Genomic DNA, 17208 nt, shown 5'->3' with positions numbered 1-17208 from the left:
TTTTATAACTAGGAAACTTTAATCACTGTGAAGTTTTGCTGTAAAGAATAAAACTAAACAGGCATATGCTCCAGCAATAACTGAGAAAGCTGGGGTTTTTTTTCTTGAAAAAACCTCCTACTATGTAACATGTAACAGCTTTAAATATAACTATATGAATAAGAAGCAGGGGACTTAGAAGAAGAATCAAACAAATGAGACACAGAAATCAGAGTGAGCCCATGTATCTTGAGTGCATCAAGTAATAAAACCAGATGTTATTACTTCACAATTTTCAAGTATTTCCTCAATTGGAATTAAAAAAAAAAACAATGGCCATTTTTTAGCATGACGTGTAATGCTATTTCCCCCCCAAGAGAATGACTTTATTGAAGAGTTCCCATAACATCAAGTCTGCTCCAAAAAAAATTCAGAGAGAGAAAACTTAATATGGGTTAAGAACAGCTGCAGCCCACATCCCCATCCAGGATCAACCATAAGGAAAGCAGCTTTGAAATTCTACTAACACATCACACATCTCTACATCCCCACAGACAAAGTCATTTCTTTTTGTCATATTTATGTCAACCTATAAGGCAACAAACTTACAGACTGCTGCTGGCAGTGTATGTAAAAATCTTTCAGCACTTCACTTACTGGCAGTCTGCAGGGACAGATAACTAAGGAAAACAATTCTCCCATTTGCAAAAGAAAAATTTGTTACTGTAGTTTTTGATGTAGGAACATCTATTTTTGAAGAATGAAAAAAAACCCTAAGCAGTCTGTCACATACTTTGACCAGATACAGGCTAAGAAAAAGAACTGCACTTTCTATTATCTGAAGTCAGAACCAAATTTCTTGCAGGTTTAGCAGATCTATATGTCTGTATAGCCTTGAACAGGGGACACACTGTAGATAATACTAGGACTAGGCACAAAATTATTGGATATATTCCTAGAGCAATCAAAACTGACTTGTAACTTACAATATAAAGTTGTGGGTTCAAATTTATAGTTCCACTCACTTTAGTCTAACTGCCAGCATTAGCCAACTTACAAAAAATTGTATTAAAATTACTCAAGACAGCAATTTCAGTGAAAGCTACTTAAACACATTTCCAAATCATGCACACAAGTTGATGAAAACGTAAATCTGATTAATGTGTTTAACTATCTCACATTATACTACATTTAACTGCAAGTGTTAACACATTTGGCATTTCTTTCACGGAATAGTACTACCAAGTACAACCAAACCAAGAGAACTCCCACTAAGAATTTTCCAATTCTACATTAAAGTCTCAAATACATTTGTTTTAGTAACTTTCTTGTAAACAGAGTTAAAATCATTTTATTATCCTTTCCCAGTTATGATGATGACTTCTTCAGTATCCTGAAGCTCATTATATTTCAGAGATGAATATTTTGCAATGACAGACAAATGCTTCCCTAAGACTTCACACATGAGTGACTCAAATGCAGATGACTAGTTGGAAAAATTTACTGGGTTAAATTAGAGCTTCACACTGAAATAACTTTCATATAGTAAACAAATTATTTTCCTAACACAGTAATATTCTGCAAACACCATGTTGCCTACTTGCAACTCGTCTACTGACAAAAAAACTACTGTTGGAACTGCTGCTGTCCATGTTTGCAGGGACAACAATTAACTGCCTTCCTCTAGGATTGCTTCTGGCAAAGGCAAAAGTGCTTTTACAGAAAACAAAGAGTTTATAGAGACTATTTTGATAAATCATGCCTGACAAATTTAGTGACCTTCTACAATGAGGTTACAGCACTGGAGGGCACTATGAGGGTGGTAAGATACTGGAACCGGTTGCCCAGGGAAGTTCTGAATGTGCCATCCCTGGAAGTGTTCCTGGCCAAGCTGGATGGAGCTCTGTTCTAGTGGAAGGTGTTCCTGCCCATGGCAGGAACTTTAAGGTCTGATCTTTAAGGTCCCTCCCAACCCAAACCACTCGAAGATCCTACAAAAAATAAACAGAAACAGACTCATATTTTGATGCAAGTTTCTAGCTTCCTAGATTAAAGGGAGAGAATACACAGATTCCTAAAGGCTCCAGGCATTGATGGCAACAGACTTCTATGACAAGGGAAGGAAAGAAGAATGAGGCTTAATAGCCACAACACCTTGATTTTGTAAACAAACTACAAACCCAAACAAAATTCTCAAATATCCCAGAAAACCTGCCTTCAATCAGAAGCTTCTATTCCTGCCTGAAAATTACTTGAAGATCATATACAAAATCACTTGAAGATCATACAGAAACACCAACACTGATTTTCAGAGACACATATCTTGGATTATGACACAATACACTTTTAATACACTTTTTCTTTCAAACTGACAGACAGACCAACAGTGAAACAGAACTTCCCTTTTCTGTGGGTACTGAAATGTGTAATTTCTGATAATAATACACTTTTACCTCCAATTCAAATACTCCTCATTGATTACTACACAAATTGCACAAGAACAGTCTAGGAATATACAACCTTTTTTCTTCATAGTCTCTTTTTCTTATGTTATCCTACTATAATTTAGCTGTTCTGGATGTATCAGTTACTCCTTCAGCAGTAATTTGTCAGTTAGCCTATGCACAACTTTCATAACAACCATGTTACCAGGGGGAAGGAGGGGTTGTGATGTTCTTGGGTTTATTTTTAAAGATTGTTAACATCTTCAACTTTTAGGTATTATATTAGATACTATTTTATATTGCATACAATTCTGAAAAAAGGTAAGAAATCTGAGCTATAATTTTTAAATGTTAATGTTTCTGTACCAAACAGTAACTAATATCCAATTCACAGGATACACAAACCTCAAGTTGCTACAGACTTGGATCTTTCATTTGAATTTCATGCAAGAAACTAAGGACTAAATCACTGGGTTTTTTTCCTCAGCATAGTGACTTCTCAAGAAGACTTCTAATGCTTGAAATAACCACAACAAGAGGGGAAAGAACCCAGCACAATATAAGCTGAACATCCCATACAATGTGTGCTCTGCATCTTATAATGCTCCTCCAATGGAACCAAGATGGCAAACGAAAGGAAAGCCTTGTGCAAAGCCAGGGCCTCCGAGCAGCATGTCAGAGAGAAATTGTTTTTCTGCTTCTTTTGATGGGAGATGCTTTCAAGTCAGGAAATTAGAAACAGGTGTGCCAGAGGGCACACACACACACACACACACACATACACACACATCCATGCACCACACTGAAAAACACGCGTTTTCAATTTTCAGACATGAAAGAGGCTCCTGTTGAATGGAAGGAGAAATGAAAATCGAGTTTGCTTTCTGTGAGCCACAAGCAGAGAGCTTGTGGAGCTTTGACAGGCTGCAGGAGCCTGTCTAGCTATGAAACACACAGTACCTCAACAAATAGTGTTGGAACTTGTTTTAAAGGAGTACAGAATGGAAACTTGCATTGCTCATATACAGTCAAGAATGGAAAAATTCATCTAGTTTACTCTACTGCCAAAGTATGACTCTTTGCTTTACAGAAGCTGAAGACAGAAGTTACAGGTTATCTGTATTGTATCATGGATTCTATGCAGCAGAGTCTGAACCTGGCCCTGTTGTTCCTGTCCTGTTAAGCTTTGATGTTATTTTCAGTTCAATAGTAGTCCTCAAGTATCAGCTAACAGGTTAAAGAACTACTATTTGTGCTCTATTTCCTGGATAACTTCTAGTTATGCCTAATGGAAACACTGTGAAACCTGTATTTCAGTAAGCTCTGCTCGTCATTTCCAGCATCTCTAGAAAGATCTGACTAAAACCTTGCATGACAGTGACTTAAAAAACAAAAGACAGTACAATAAAAATATTCATTGGCAAGACACTGATACAGGTAGATACATATTGAAAAAAAATTAATGCATAATTCTCAAAAGACAAAATATTGCAGTCTAGCAGAATGCACTACAGTGTTATATTAAAATAACATCATTTTAGGGTTTTTTTTTCTCCTATCATCTGCTGTATCTTGTCTTCATACTAGCAGGGGAAATTTTTAAATTACTGACCTACTGCCAGAAAAAACACCTGCAAACAAAGTCCTGTCCAATTCCTAAAGCATTGATCCTAGAGGGCTCCATGGAGCACATTCCTGCTGCAGACAGAATATCCTTAGATGATTTACCTACTAAGAAAATGCAATGGAAATTTTCCAAAAGGTTGAAACTTTAGAAAATTTGGGCAGGTTTCAAAGATAACAAAAGAAATTCAACATGCAGACACACTCATGTCTAAAGAACCTTCTCTAAGGAAAGGTAGGAAAACACGTCTCTGAGTTTTAATATGGGAAAAATAAACTAAAATCACTCCAAAAACAACTTATTCAGCTTTTCTACAATTTTACAGATAAGAAAAAAAATTGTTAGAGAGATAAGGACTCATTCATTTGGCATTCTAAGTTCTAAATAGTGCTAAATGGCAGATAATTTATTTTAAAAGCTTTTGTTTGAGTTACTATGAACAAAAAGAATTTGAGATGTATCTGCAAGAGAGGTTAGAATGAAGAAAAAACGCAGGTCCCTTAAAGAGGATGTACTTTTCACATTCTTTATTACATTTAATACATTTTGAAAGATTAATTTCAGTTAAACTGTAAAGAAAGAAGCAAACACTTTTTCCTAGGCCTTCCTCAGAAGCTTTGCTGCTTCTGATCTCTGTAAAAACCCTACACCTCTCCAAACTACATCACTTCTGCCATATAAAACCTACAGGGAAGAAAGTATGTCAGTAGCTTACGAGTTTGCTAACTAAAGGAAGCTACAACTTCCACAAGCCTGTGCACCTTCAAGCCCCACAGATATTATAATACCAAGTCCAATTAAAATTTCAAGAGGCAATAAGCCCTCTGGTTATTGTATCCATCCAGTTCTGCTTCCCAGCAAGCTTTCCAAAGGCAATTCAATCAACCATTGTGATCATTCTGAGGACAAACCCCTAGCTGTGAACACTGCAGAACTGTGTTTTATTGATTAGCTCCTCCATGCTACCATTCCCACAAATCATTTCTGCCTTGGGCTTCCTTTCTCTTCTCCCAGACTCATGGTGGTGCTGAGTTAGCTCACACACCACATGCTACAGCACTGAATCCTCACAACTGCATCTGGACACACAGGCTGAATGAACTCTTGACAGAAATATTCACTCACAGGTAAATACTGATCTGTCTGGAGATAGACCTCCCCTTCCTCCACCCTACACCCTGGTTCACAGTAACAATGACGTAACTCTTCTCCATTTGCTTCATCTGTGATGCATTAAATTACCTCTTATTCCCCAAATCTTACAGGACCAGACTGATTTTGAGAGATAATAGAAGTGTCTACAAAGAGATTAATTGTATCATAATACCTATCTCACACAGTGTATCTCAAACAATCTGTACAGAATACAAGATTTGCATGGGAAATTCCTCTGGACATTGGGAGCATGGACTCAGAAGGACAGGCCAGACAGACAATGCTGCACTTGTGTGTTATATAAAGGCTAGCAACACATGAAAAGTTTGAAGCAAGCTTTATCATCACGTTATAAATGTAATTCACTGGCACAAGCTGCTCAGACAAACTGTGGATGCCCCATTGCTGGAACTGTTCGAGGCCAGGCTGGATGGAGCCCTGAGCAACCTGGTCTGGAGGAGAAGGTATCCCTGCCCAGGACAGAGGGGTTCCATCCATTAAGGTCCTTCCAACCCAAAATGTTCCATGGTTCTACAAAACAGCACTGGCCAGGTATTCACTCACAGGATCCTAACACAGCCATTACTGCCCTCAGCAAAAAGAAATCACAAAGCCCAAGTTATGCATTACAAGTCAATTTATTTGCATTAAAGATTCCCTGAAAAGTATTTACTCTGTAGATTTGCACATCACTGTGGTTTGCTTGCAAAAGGAGTCTTCAAGTAGGAATCTACACATCAGTGGTTGCCAAAAGGAGACCAAAAATGCTGGCTGAGGGCATAACTCAACAAACAATTTAACAACCACAGCCCATCTCTGCACAGGTGTCATTCCTATTCCATCCTATTCCATAGTGCCTGTAAAATCACCCATAAAACACCCAATGGACTGCAAAGAACAACAGATGTGAACACAATTTGAGCAGGAAAAGGTAGGGCAAGGAAAAGTGAATATATTAATTCCCTTATTGACATTGATTTCAAAAACAAGAGAAACCTCCTTGAGCAGGGGGCTGGACTAGACCTCCAGAGGTTCCTTTCAAACTAAGCAATTCTGTGATTCTTCAAAACACAAAGTGTGCTATTTATCCTTCTAGGAATGATGCATTATGTCTACAAATGTATATCCAACACAGCTTTTAAAGTATTGTGATCTAATCTCTAACATGCCTTTATGAGATCAGAGGCCACTGCTTTTGTCATGAGACCCTAACAGTTTTTTAGGGTCTTTGTCAATTCACCAACACAAGAAACTGGCAAGGAAGTTTTACACAGAATAAATACAGTTTGTACACGTATTCCTTAAACAATGCTGTTTTCTCTATCTGATTTTCATTCCATTCAAGAAAAGATTCTGTGCAGCAGAGAAGAGCTAGACATGACTAGGAGACTTCTCCCAGACAGAATCCTCAACTACACCTCGTAAATAAATCTGGTCTTTCCAGAAATCTGACATCCCTTGTTGTATCTTCTCAACAAAACACAGCTCTGGCTCAGCCCTGAAACCAAATTATGTTTGTTAGCATCCTTAATTTTTCTAAATGACTTCATCATATGTCAAGCTTCTACTCCTTCTTTGGGATCATAAATTAGGTTGTATTTTCAAATCTCCCTAGGATAACCTATGTGCCTTTCTTGTATCAAATAGTCTCTTCAAATAAATTTTAGTAAAAGCTGGAGATTTTGCAGCTTTGTGTCGCAAAATTTCTGCATTTTGTAAATAATGCAAGACTTTCTATCTTCAGAAATGCAATATTAAAGGTTTGCTGGCTTCAATGGCTGGTACCTAGACACAAAACACACTCATCCTTTGTATGCTTTCTATTTCCTGCTGTTGTTAAGATGAAAGAAATGCAAGACATCATTTTCAGTCTCTACACTTCCACTCAAAAATTCCACTTGGTTTTAATATTCAAAGTGTCCTGCATTAGCTGTTACTATAACTTTATATTTATTTTTATTGTTAAGGTTCTGCATATCCAAAGAGAATTAGTATTTCTCAACTTATCTCTCAGGAAAGATACAGCCTGCCTCTTACACCAGCAGTATTACTTTGGCACAGTTAGTGAATGAATATTCACAATAATCACAAATATTCCAACTGAGTAGGAAATTCAGTGTCACACTTGATATTATTTTGAATGAGAAGAATATACACAAAGTCTTTGATTCTTATTATGCTCAGGAAAAAATAAGAAATTTTTTCTTCAAGTACAGCCAAAAAATGGACTATTGCTTTTCCTGTGGCTGGGTTTTGTTCACAAATGTTTTCCCTCCAAATAATACCCATCTTCCTGTGTTTACATTCCTATACCAGCAAAAAACACCCACTAAAGAGCTCCAAGCAGCCTTACAAGTGTTCTGGCCTCTTTTTGTGGGGAGGTGGCGGGGGGGCTTAAAGGGGATCCTGTTTTGTTTGTGTCTGTGTGCACACATGCATGGAAAAGCTTTTAAACACCACAGATTTGGCTTCTACTACGTTGATCCAAAACCCAGTTTAGCTGTTAATTACATTTATACTAAATAAAGGCCATTGGTCATGCTCATCTCATTCAAGAAGCTTTCACTCCATCTCCACTATCCTTCCTGCATGGAATGGCCCCTGCACTGTTACCAGATGTCACAGTTCAGGTTGTCCAGGTACTTTGGGTGTGCCCCCAACACATTCTTTGAATTTCTTGAATTTTAATACTGCTTTGGAGATACTTAAATTCCTCTCATGTTTATCCTTCAGCTGCCAATAAAGTCCCATAACCATTTTTTCCCAACCAAAATATTAATTTTAATATAATTCAGAGTTTATACATCGTCTCCAAAAGTTGATGGGAAAGAAATCAGAAAGGCTTTACTTGTTTACACAGAAACTGAATTTTAGACTGAGACTTAGTGAATAAACCTTGGATTTAGGGCCCCTTAAACTCACAGTCATTCCTAAGTTTCACCATCTCCCCCACTGTGTCTTTAGAAAATCTCCATCTTTTGATTTCAGTTGTCTCGGTTCCTGTTAAGCTATAACCATAAAATATGAGTTTTACAATATGCTGTGTTTTGTAAACCTTGAAGTAACTTTTGAAAAGCCAAAAAAAAACCACCAAAAAAAAACCCAAAACCACCAAAGACACTGTGTTCAAACAACATGGTCAAGTGACTGTTAGAGGTATGAAATTACCGTGCAAAAAGTTGAAGTCATGCCCAAACCAGTACAGAACCACCACCTTTGGCACATTCAGCACAAAAAACATGATAAAAATAGCCAAAAATATTTAAGAAACAACTTGCTAAAAGGCGTAAGAGCTAATACCAAATCCTTCCTGAAGAGGAGAAAGCAGGAAGCCTCCCAGCAGCAACAGAGCCAACAGAAGATCCAAGATTTCTTCAAATAATACACAAGCATAGAAAGAAAGCTGCAGGAACTTGAAATTACTTTTAAGTACTTGTGAGGTGACATCCCAGCAAAATGGAAATATCTGGTCTTCCAATAACAGAAAGTAATGAGAAATCTTGAGAAGCCACCCTGACCTACTAGAACAAATATCTCGCTATTTTATAAAGTCCCAATATCTCAAATTGCCAGAAGCCTGGATAAGGCAGTGGAGGTGCTTTTCCCACTCCTGTACTTTCCCTTGGAGAACTGCAAACACCCTCTGTCTGAGACAGGCCACCAAACTGTCTGGAGCTCAGGTTCAACCCAATGTGTCCATTCCTTGAGGACTTCAATGTGCAAGGGTTTGTACCTTGCCTATGTGAATTACTATTCCAAACACCACAGGTTTTCCCTAACCTGTCCAATCCCTAGTTGATCGTCCCTTCCAACACCCAAAGACATGAACATTTTCTTAAGTATGGAGTACAAAGAGTTTACAAAACCTGACCTTCCAAGTTTCTTGGATGAAACGGATGCCAAAGAATATCCTTTTTCATGACTGAATATAGAGCCTGATATAACAAACTCTCAAGGCTTAAATTTCTGCTCTCAGCAATCACTAAAAAGAAGTTTAAAAGTATAAACCACCACAAAAGAGAAACCTCTTATTTCCTAAAGAATTATTCAGCTAAAATAATTTGGGTTTACACACACTAATACCAAATAATTTTAAGGATACTTTTGATAAAGCTTTAGGAGAATTAGAGTTTAACTTTTTATTCAAGATTTTTTTTAAAATTCCAAATGTGATTTGATGAGTCAGCTATTCTCTGAAGTAATGTAACAATAAACATTACTCAATGCCCACAGCAACCACTGTCTAATTTTATTCTTTTTTTTCTTCTCCCCACAAAACGGAAAAAAATTCCCTGTAGAAACTATTAGATTTGTGCCAAATTTATGACTCAAAGAAAAATTAAAATAACTAGACATGTGAAATTAAAGCAACAAAATGCTATATTGTGAAAACCACAGAAATTTAAACTGATTGTAGGTTTCTCTTATGTACATCTTTTAAATACATTTACCTACAGGTGTAAATGTCTGAATGTAAAATGAAACATAAAATGAATGTGCATGTACACAGTTTTTTTGTACACATAACGTGCAAGTGGCATTTGTTGCTGATTTTTTTTAAAAATGTTAACACAAAACCTGTGTGGAAACCTACAAGAGAAGAGTATAATCACTATTACAAATACAGTCTAGTGTGGGTTTAGTTACATCAAGGGACAGTGGTGATATTCTGTTAAGAAGCACTGTTCATCTTGGAGCTTGCTAAATCAAGGCATCTTCTAGAATTTAGACAGTACATTTATTTTTCTAAATATTTAACAATAATATATCCTAATGCATTATTCTCTTCCTTGGCCATGGCAGTTTCACCTGAATATTTGCAGATGTTTATTGCCCCCATTCCCATCTCTTGTTGTGATCCAGCCAAGCTGTAAGCTTCATTCTTTCAACTTTTCCTACAACTTAATTTTCCATCCTTTTACTCCTTAATTAAATTCATGGTTCACATTGTTGGATGTTCATATTTTAAACAAGAGTCAGGCATCAATACATTTTAGAACTGCACTCAACATAAAGTACATTATAAAATAAAACATTATGAGCTTCTGAAATGGAAAAAAGAATGGTATTGATTACAGAGGAGTTCTCACTTCCTGTAAACATTTCTATCTCTCTCTCACAGACATACACATACTTTAAAGGAAAACCAGAAACAAGAGTTTAATTAAACACCCCTAGTCTGAATTTCAAATCCATGAATGAACAGATGGCCGCGCTTCACAATCCAATTGGAGCAGGCCACTCCAATTAACTGGGACTGGGATCAGGGTAATGTCATGGAACCTAGAAGTTTTGAATATCCATATATGTGTATTTGTGACAATTACAAATAGTATAACATTGAAGTATTTAGCACTATACAAAAGTGGTACCAGCAAAAAGAGAGGAGGCTACTGTTTCAGGCCATCATTAAATCTAGTCTTCTCCTGTGAGTGCACCAGGATGATTGTCAGTGCACACCAGACTTCAAATCCAGCTGACTTTGCAAACAACAACTTTAAAGAAGTAAATAAAGTTGTCCACTTCAGCTCTTCCACAAACAATCTCTAATATTGGACTTGTGCTCACTAATTAATTAAATATGGTCCCAAATACTTAAATAGATTTGGTTACATCAGGAAGCACTTATTAAACTAAAATCAGTATGAATAAAAATGTCTTCTGACATCCTTGTGTTCAGTAAAACCATACCCTGAGTAAGGACCAAAAAGGACATCTGCTTTTATTGACACCAACTTAAGGGTGAACATCTACATAAATTTTCAACAGTGCAAGACAGACGTGAATACAGGGGAAATAAAAGCAATACAGGATATTCCTGATGCTCTTCAGCCTCTATCAAATTTTAACTCTGCCACCTGTCACCTTGTTCCCCCCACTGTTTCTGTAGCAGGACTCCAAACCTGCACTGCCCATGGGGTACAGCTGACATTACCTAAATCTGACCTCTGCAGATTTTCTTCACATCTCCCTGTACTGGATGCTGGTAGCTCTGACCCCTGAGCAGTGGGCAATACCATAAATTTTGGAAGCTGACACAGGCACTTATGAAAAAGTGTTACAAGTATTTTTTCTGTTTGAGGCTGTTCATACAACTAGGGGGAGAAAAAAAAAAGTAAAAGCAACTCCTACGTAACTTCACCTTAAGACTTTTGTGTTCTGCAAGGCATCAAATGAACACAATACTTTTCTGTGTCGAGGACCCTGAGCCTTCCAAAGAGAACAGAAGCTCTCCTAATCCTTACATCACTTTCACAATTGCTGAATAAATATTTCCTGATACACTTATTCCAGTATTTTGGTTTTGCCTTTTCAGTTTCCTTTCAGAAGGAAAAGAGAGATGAAGAAAAAATTCACTTAAATACTCATCTGAAATACTAATTAAATATTTCTGAGGAAAAAATGCTGCTTGTAGCATTTTTGTATCCAAAAGACCTCTGATTATCTCAGTCCTTTACACAAGGCTTCCATTCCCAGAGGTATTCTACATTTAATACCATACTGGGCTAATAAGTACTTCTTCACAGGAGGACAGGTTCCCTAATACTTATCAAATACAGCACATCCTTTCAGTGCAATACAAAACAGGATAAAAATTCCCATGTTTGCTAACTAACTAAAAAAGGCAATATAAGCAACCAACAAGAGATCAATTCATGGATTTAAACACAATATTAATACTAATAAATGATACAAATTAAATTATATAAATAAATGATACAAATTCAGAATATAGTCTGGAAATTATGTTGGTATTTTAAATTTGCAAACTGATTAGAGAGCAAGATAGCAACTTCATTAAATATTTATAAAAGTAGTAAATACCTGAAGTACTCACAGCAGTGGAATAAGGGTTATGAGCTCCTGTATTTTCAGCCCAGCAGCCACAACCATAAAGAGCTGCCTAAGGAAAGAAGCACACTGTTCATAAATTTTAGGTGTATGAGATTTTTGCTTTATTCCCTTTCCTTAAAAAAATGAAAACAACCTCAAACCAACCACAACAAAAAAAAAGAAACCCAAGAAAAATCCAAGTATTAATACAAAAGATGAATAAGAATATCATAACCATATTGTAATTCCACTCCATTTTGCTACATCCTTTTACTGTTCTTGAGATCTAAGTGCTGGTCATAGATACAGTATTCTAGCCTAACTTAACAGAAAATGAGGGTAAAGATATAACCCTGTTCATACAAAGTCTCTTTCTGCTATTCAAAAAAACAAACAAAAAAAAATCTTAACTACAATTCAAAAGACAACTGCTTTTTGGACAATGGAAAATATCAACCAAAAATACAGCTGTACAGCAATGGAGTACAAAATTTCTGATGCACTTCAAAATCCCCTAACAACAATAAGGTGACACATCATAAATATATTATTAGTGTTAACATAAATAATAAATAGAACTATACATAATTTATAATCATAATTATACATAACACATCATAAACACCTGATATGTTCTTTCACTACTTTTGTCACTTTCTCTCATTCACAAGAGCATTTAAAAATTAAGACAGCTTCCCTAAATATTGAGAGAAATCTTATTTGAAGACTTTAAGCATTTAAGAGACCATTTAAGGACATATTTAAGCCCAAGAAATTAACTTACTGATATCTCTGTCAAAAGGTAACTAACTACAGAGCATTCCTATCACTGTTTTATTACACTGATGGAGGACACAAAAAACACTTGCATATCAATGCAGTGAAAATGCCTTCAGCCTTTAACAGGTACGCAGGGAGAATAGATGTTTGCTGTCACAGCTCTTGCTTGTCACCACATCTGCTTGTGATACTGAACAATCATTCCCAAACAAAAAAAAACAATGTACAATGATCACCTGACCAACTCTTCCAGGGTGCTTCAGTGCTAAACCTCCACTGGAGACAGCAGCAGCCACATTTCCTTCTTGGTCAACAACAACTGCACCAACTGTATCCAAGGTTCCTGAGTCATTCTCCTGCAGGACACACAAACAGAAAAAAATTCTAGCAAAAATAGTATATTAAAGTCAGATCATACTCCTCAGGAGTGTGCAAGTGAGAACCTAGCAACCAAATGGATTTGTTATCATGTACTTTTACCAACTGCCATAAATCTTCCCAAAGTGCTGCTCTGCCTCAGACAGGACCTTAATAGAACTTCTCCAGTAACAAGAAAGTAATAAACATCTCACAACTAATCCAATGTTTAGATCACCTGCTTTTACTCACAGAAGTGCCACAAGTAATTTTTTCTTAGTGGTTGCCACTTGTTCACTAAGAAATGATTCAGCAACTGATGCCACATCAAAAGGCCTTTCCTAAAAGGCCTGAAAAAGCATTTTCAGAGGCTCTGGTCTTTGAAGATGTGTGATTTTAAAACAATGAAATTTTAAAAAGTCAAAACAACAAAAACCAAACACCCCTAAAAAAAAAAAAAAGCACCACCAAAAAAACCAAGCAGCTGTTTACCATGTTAAGAGAAAATACTGATATTCTGAGCAAGACAATAAATATAAGCCTCAAGGAAAAAATCTCCTCTAGGACAGATTCTTTGATTCTTTCTGCCAGACTTGTTCTCAGCTCAGGAATTTCTAGTGAGTAAAGCAATTTTACCCTTTGTTCTTGTAACTAGAGGGTAACTAGAAATGTGTCCTTACTTCCATGATTTCTGAGGTAGATTTCCTTCCCCCAGCAGAGATTTTCCTTTATAACCTTCCCCCATTCCTTAATGCACCACACTAAGTCCCTCTTAGAGAAGGAACAGTTTTCCCCTCTCTGCCTAGGCTTGGCCTAGATTCCCCTCTCTGCAGAACCCAGGGCAAGGCACTCAGACCTCATGCTCCATCACACACACAGCATGCAGTGTACAGAAAATAAAACAAATAAACAAAAGTGATCCATCACCCATCACGTACTCCAGACTTGCTGCACAAGCCTCAAGCCTCTTACATAAACTTACCCAGTGTAATAATGCCAAAGTTTATTAAGTTTTTCACATAAATGTGAATTTTCTGGACTAGAATTCAGAGGGAAGAATTAAAAAACCAAACATCTAATTATTCAACTTCAAATTATCAAGTTCCCATTATGAATTAGAATTCCTTGGGCATACTATGTCACTTATCAAGCATGGTTTCTAGTACTGTAATGCTGATGATACTCTGGCCACACTTATTTTAACAGAAAACACTTGGGTTAATTCTCAAAAGAGAATTGTCAGTCTCAAAAGGAAAAATATGCAGTACAGTGCTACCATGTTCTACAGTACTTTTCAAGCAGCTGGAACTCCTAGGCAGGAGTTTCATCTTTGGCTTTGACCCAGAGAAAATTTCTTCTCTGCACCTACACCTAGATCTTCCCTGGCAAGTTCTGCACTCAGATGCTGGCACTGACCATACTCAGTATTAAAACAAATGGACAGATGTCCCAGCAATAAAGAAAAGTAACTGCTTAAAGACAGAGAGGGGTGAGAAGCTAGAGAGCCACAATTTCAACTGGTACTGGGAAGAAGGGTAAGTTGAAAAACAGAGGAAGGAAGGATCAGGGAGAGTAGGAAAAGTAGCAACAAAAGGAGTTTTGATGATGGGAACAAAGGGGATAAGAAAAGAGCTTCCTTCCAAGTTCTCAAGATGAAAGAAAATTAAGGAACCCTTTTTAACATCTCATATGCAAATGTATTTTCCAGCTCCCAGGACTCCCAGACACAGCCTGAGCTAATACTAAGACAGTTCAAACAATACCACTCAGTGGACTGAAAAGACCTTAAGCAGCAGAGCAGGCTGCTCACGGGATGTCCAGATTCCCATCCTTGGAGGTTTCCAAGACCAGAGCAGATAAAGCTCTTCCCAACATGAATTCTCTTATGATTTCTCTGTAGAGAACTACTATGATACAGATGCTGCTATCTACCCCCTGCCCTCTTTTATCAAAGGAAATTATACCCACAACAAATAATTTAATAAATAGAAAACTACAGATATAAAAATCTAGCCTATCAAAGTTAGTTTAAATGAGGTTACCTCGAGCCTGGGCATCTTTCCTAAGGGAAGCATTGCTAAGGGAAGGTTGACCTGGCCCACACAACCTTCTGAAGGAAATCTGTATCTCTGAAGCAAAGGAATTCTGTGTTTTTCTTCTCAGTAATATAGGTTTGGGGTGGGGGGAAACAGGACTGGTTTGTGATCAAAAAAAAGTAACTGATTTAGAGGTGATACTGTATTTATCCTTATTCAGCAAACTGAAAACCAGTGATGTTCTATTCCGCATCTAATGGGAAAAATACATTGTCAGTATCTTCTACATACATGAACTGTACTGGCAATCCTGATTTCTGGACCAGTAAATAAAGAGCTCATCACAATTTAACAAAGAAACTTTCTGCACATCTCCCTAGAGAAAAGCATCATGTGCCTGAGGAGTCACTGCAAGCCTGCACCTGCTGAGAACACTTTCAGTGTCACACATTTCATCTCTTCAAATCACATCAATGTTGAAAAGCAGAGGATCTTGTCAAGCTAGTGTCAGGACAAGAGAAACAAGTATGATAAATACTACACCACACAAAGTCTAAAATAAGCCCAAACTTTATACAGGTCCAATAGGGACTAAACAAGATCCAGCTTCCTTGTCCTTACCTTTTTACTGATTGATTTACTTAGCTACTTAAACTTTAAATTTCTTCAGGTACCAAAGGAAACTTGGTGATATCTGTTACCAAATTCTGTATCTGAGTTCAGCTACTACATGATACTTGTCCACTGCAGAAGTAGTTTGGAGGTTTTAACAATGCAGTATTGCAACCTAAAAATAACCTACAATGTAGTTAATATTTTGCATGGAAAAACCTGAAAGTCAGTGTTGTAAGCCAGACCTCACATTACTTAATTTGCATCTTGCAGCAGGAAAGGAAATTAATTTATTAAACCATGGTCCAAATACTCAGATTTTGCTAAGAACATGTACATAAAACCAGAAGATGCTCACCTGCACAAATGCAGAGTTCTAGCAAGCATTTTTAAAAAACCCTCCTTCCCTCCTGCACATAAAAAAATTGTAAATATTAATCACTACGAACCCCTACGGAAGCAATTAGCAGATTAGGAGAGCTCTATCCAGTGCCCACTGAAAGATTCTGCACACAGGGCCCTTTCCACCTGAGATAGATTTGAAATGCCATGGCAATTAATTACCACTAAATCTCATCTCTGAGTACAACTGACAAAATACAAAGTTAGTCAGATCAAAGCAACTAACATTTATATGCTATTACCCAACTATCTAATTATACAAAGCTTGATAAACAATACCAGCCTTCCCAGTTTAACAGTTGTTTGGTGTGTAAAGAAGAACATTTTGTTTGATCTTCATGTGCAAGATGAGGAAATTATTCCATGCTGTATTTCCACAGATAAAGCCAAAACAAAACAACAAAACTTAACTAGAATGGGTGAAAATTATTTAGGTTTCTTTTCCCATATTTAATGGATTGTGAAGCATACTTTTGAAAACTGTGAGGTTTCATTATCAAAGACCATTTGTAGACAAATATGAGATGGAATATTTATTTCTTTTTTTAAGGAAATTTCCTAACTTTCCAAAGACTAAGTAAGACAGACACTAGGATTGCCATAATTGTCTGCTACCATGACAATTACCTGCATAAAGACAAAAATATTTCCTAAATATTCTCAATCTTAATACAGTAACAGAAGCACATGGAACTGTTGATTCCATGTACATAATTCCAACTGGTGTACACGTATGTCGTTACCTATGTTGAACTAGATAAAAACCAAGCCAGTCTGAATAAAACTCAACCTAAATAATGTTATTTATAGAGTTACATAACTAGGCTATAAAATACTAACTTTCAAACAACAATCTGTTCCAAAAATCATGTGTACTAGGGGTTCTTAGTGTCACTTATTCAAACCAAGAAGAGAACAACTTTTTACAGATATGATGAGATCACTTGTAGAAGTCTGTAACAGTAAAGAACAAAAAAAAGAGACA

General features: G+C 36.8%; 1 protein-coding gene across 6 annotated transcripts in view; it reads right to left on the bottom strand.

Moving 5' to 3' along the window:
- The window catches only part of TASP1 (taspase 1), a 78132-nt gene that overhangs the window by 27448 nt on the left and 33476 nt on the right, over window positions 1–17208 (bottom strand). For all 6 annotated transcript variants that reach the window (XR_010359591.1, XM_064415423.1, XM_064415421.1 and 3 more), the window contains 2 exons: window positions 13053–13172; window positions 12028–12106 (listed from right to left, as the gene is read on the bottom strand). Coding sequence is in view for 5 of the 6 variants with exons in the window: in XM_064415423.1 (XP_064271493.1) it covers window positions 12028–12106; window positions 13053–13172 (199 nt within the window). In the remaining variant the exon portion in view is untranslated. The remainder of the gene's footprint in view (window positions 1–12027; window positions 12107–13052; window positions 13173–17208) is intronic.

This window comes from Passer domesticus, chromosome 3 (genome assembly GCF_036417665.1).
Source record: "Passer domesticus isolate bPasDom1 chromosome 3, bPasDom1.hap1, whole genome shotgun sequence".
NCBI classification, from domain to species: Eukaryota; Metazoa; Chordata; class Aves; order Passeriformes; family Passeridae; genus Passer; species Passer domesticus.
Note: the sequence above shows the minus strand (reverse complement) of the source record. Positions and strands in the feature narration are given on the sequence as shown.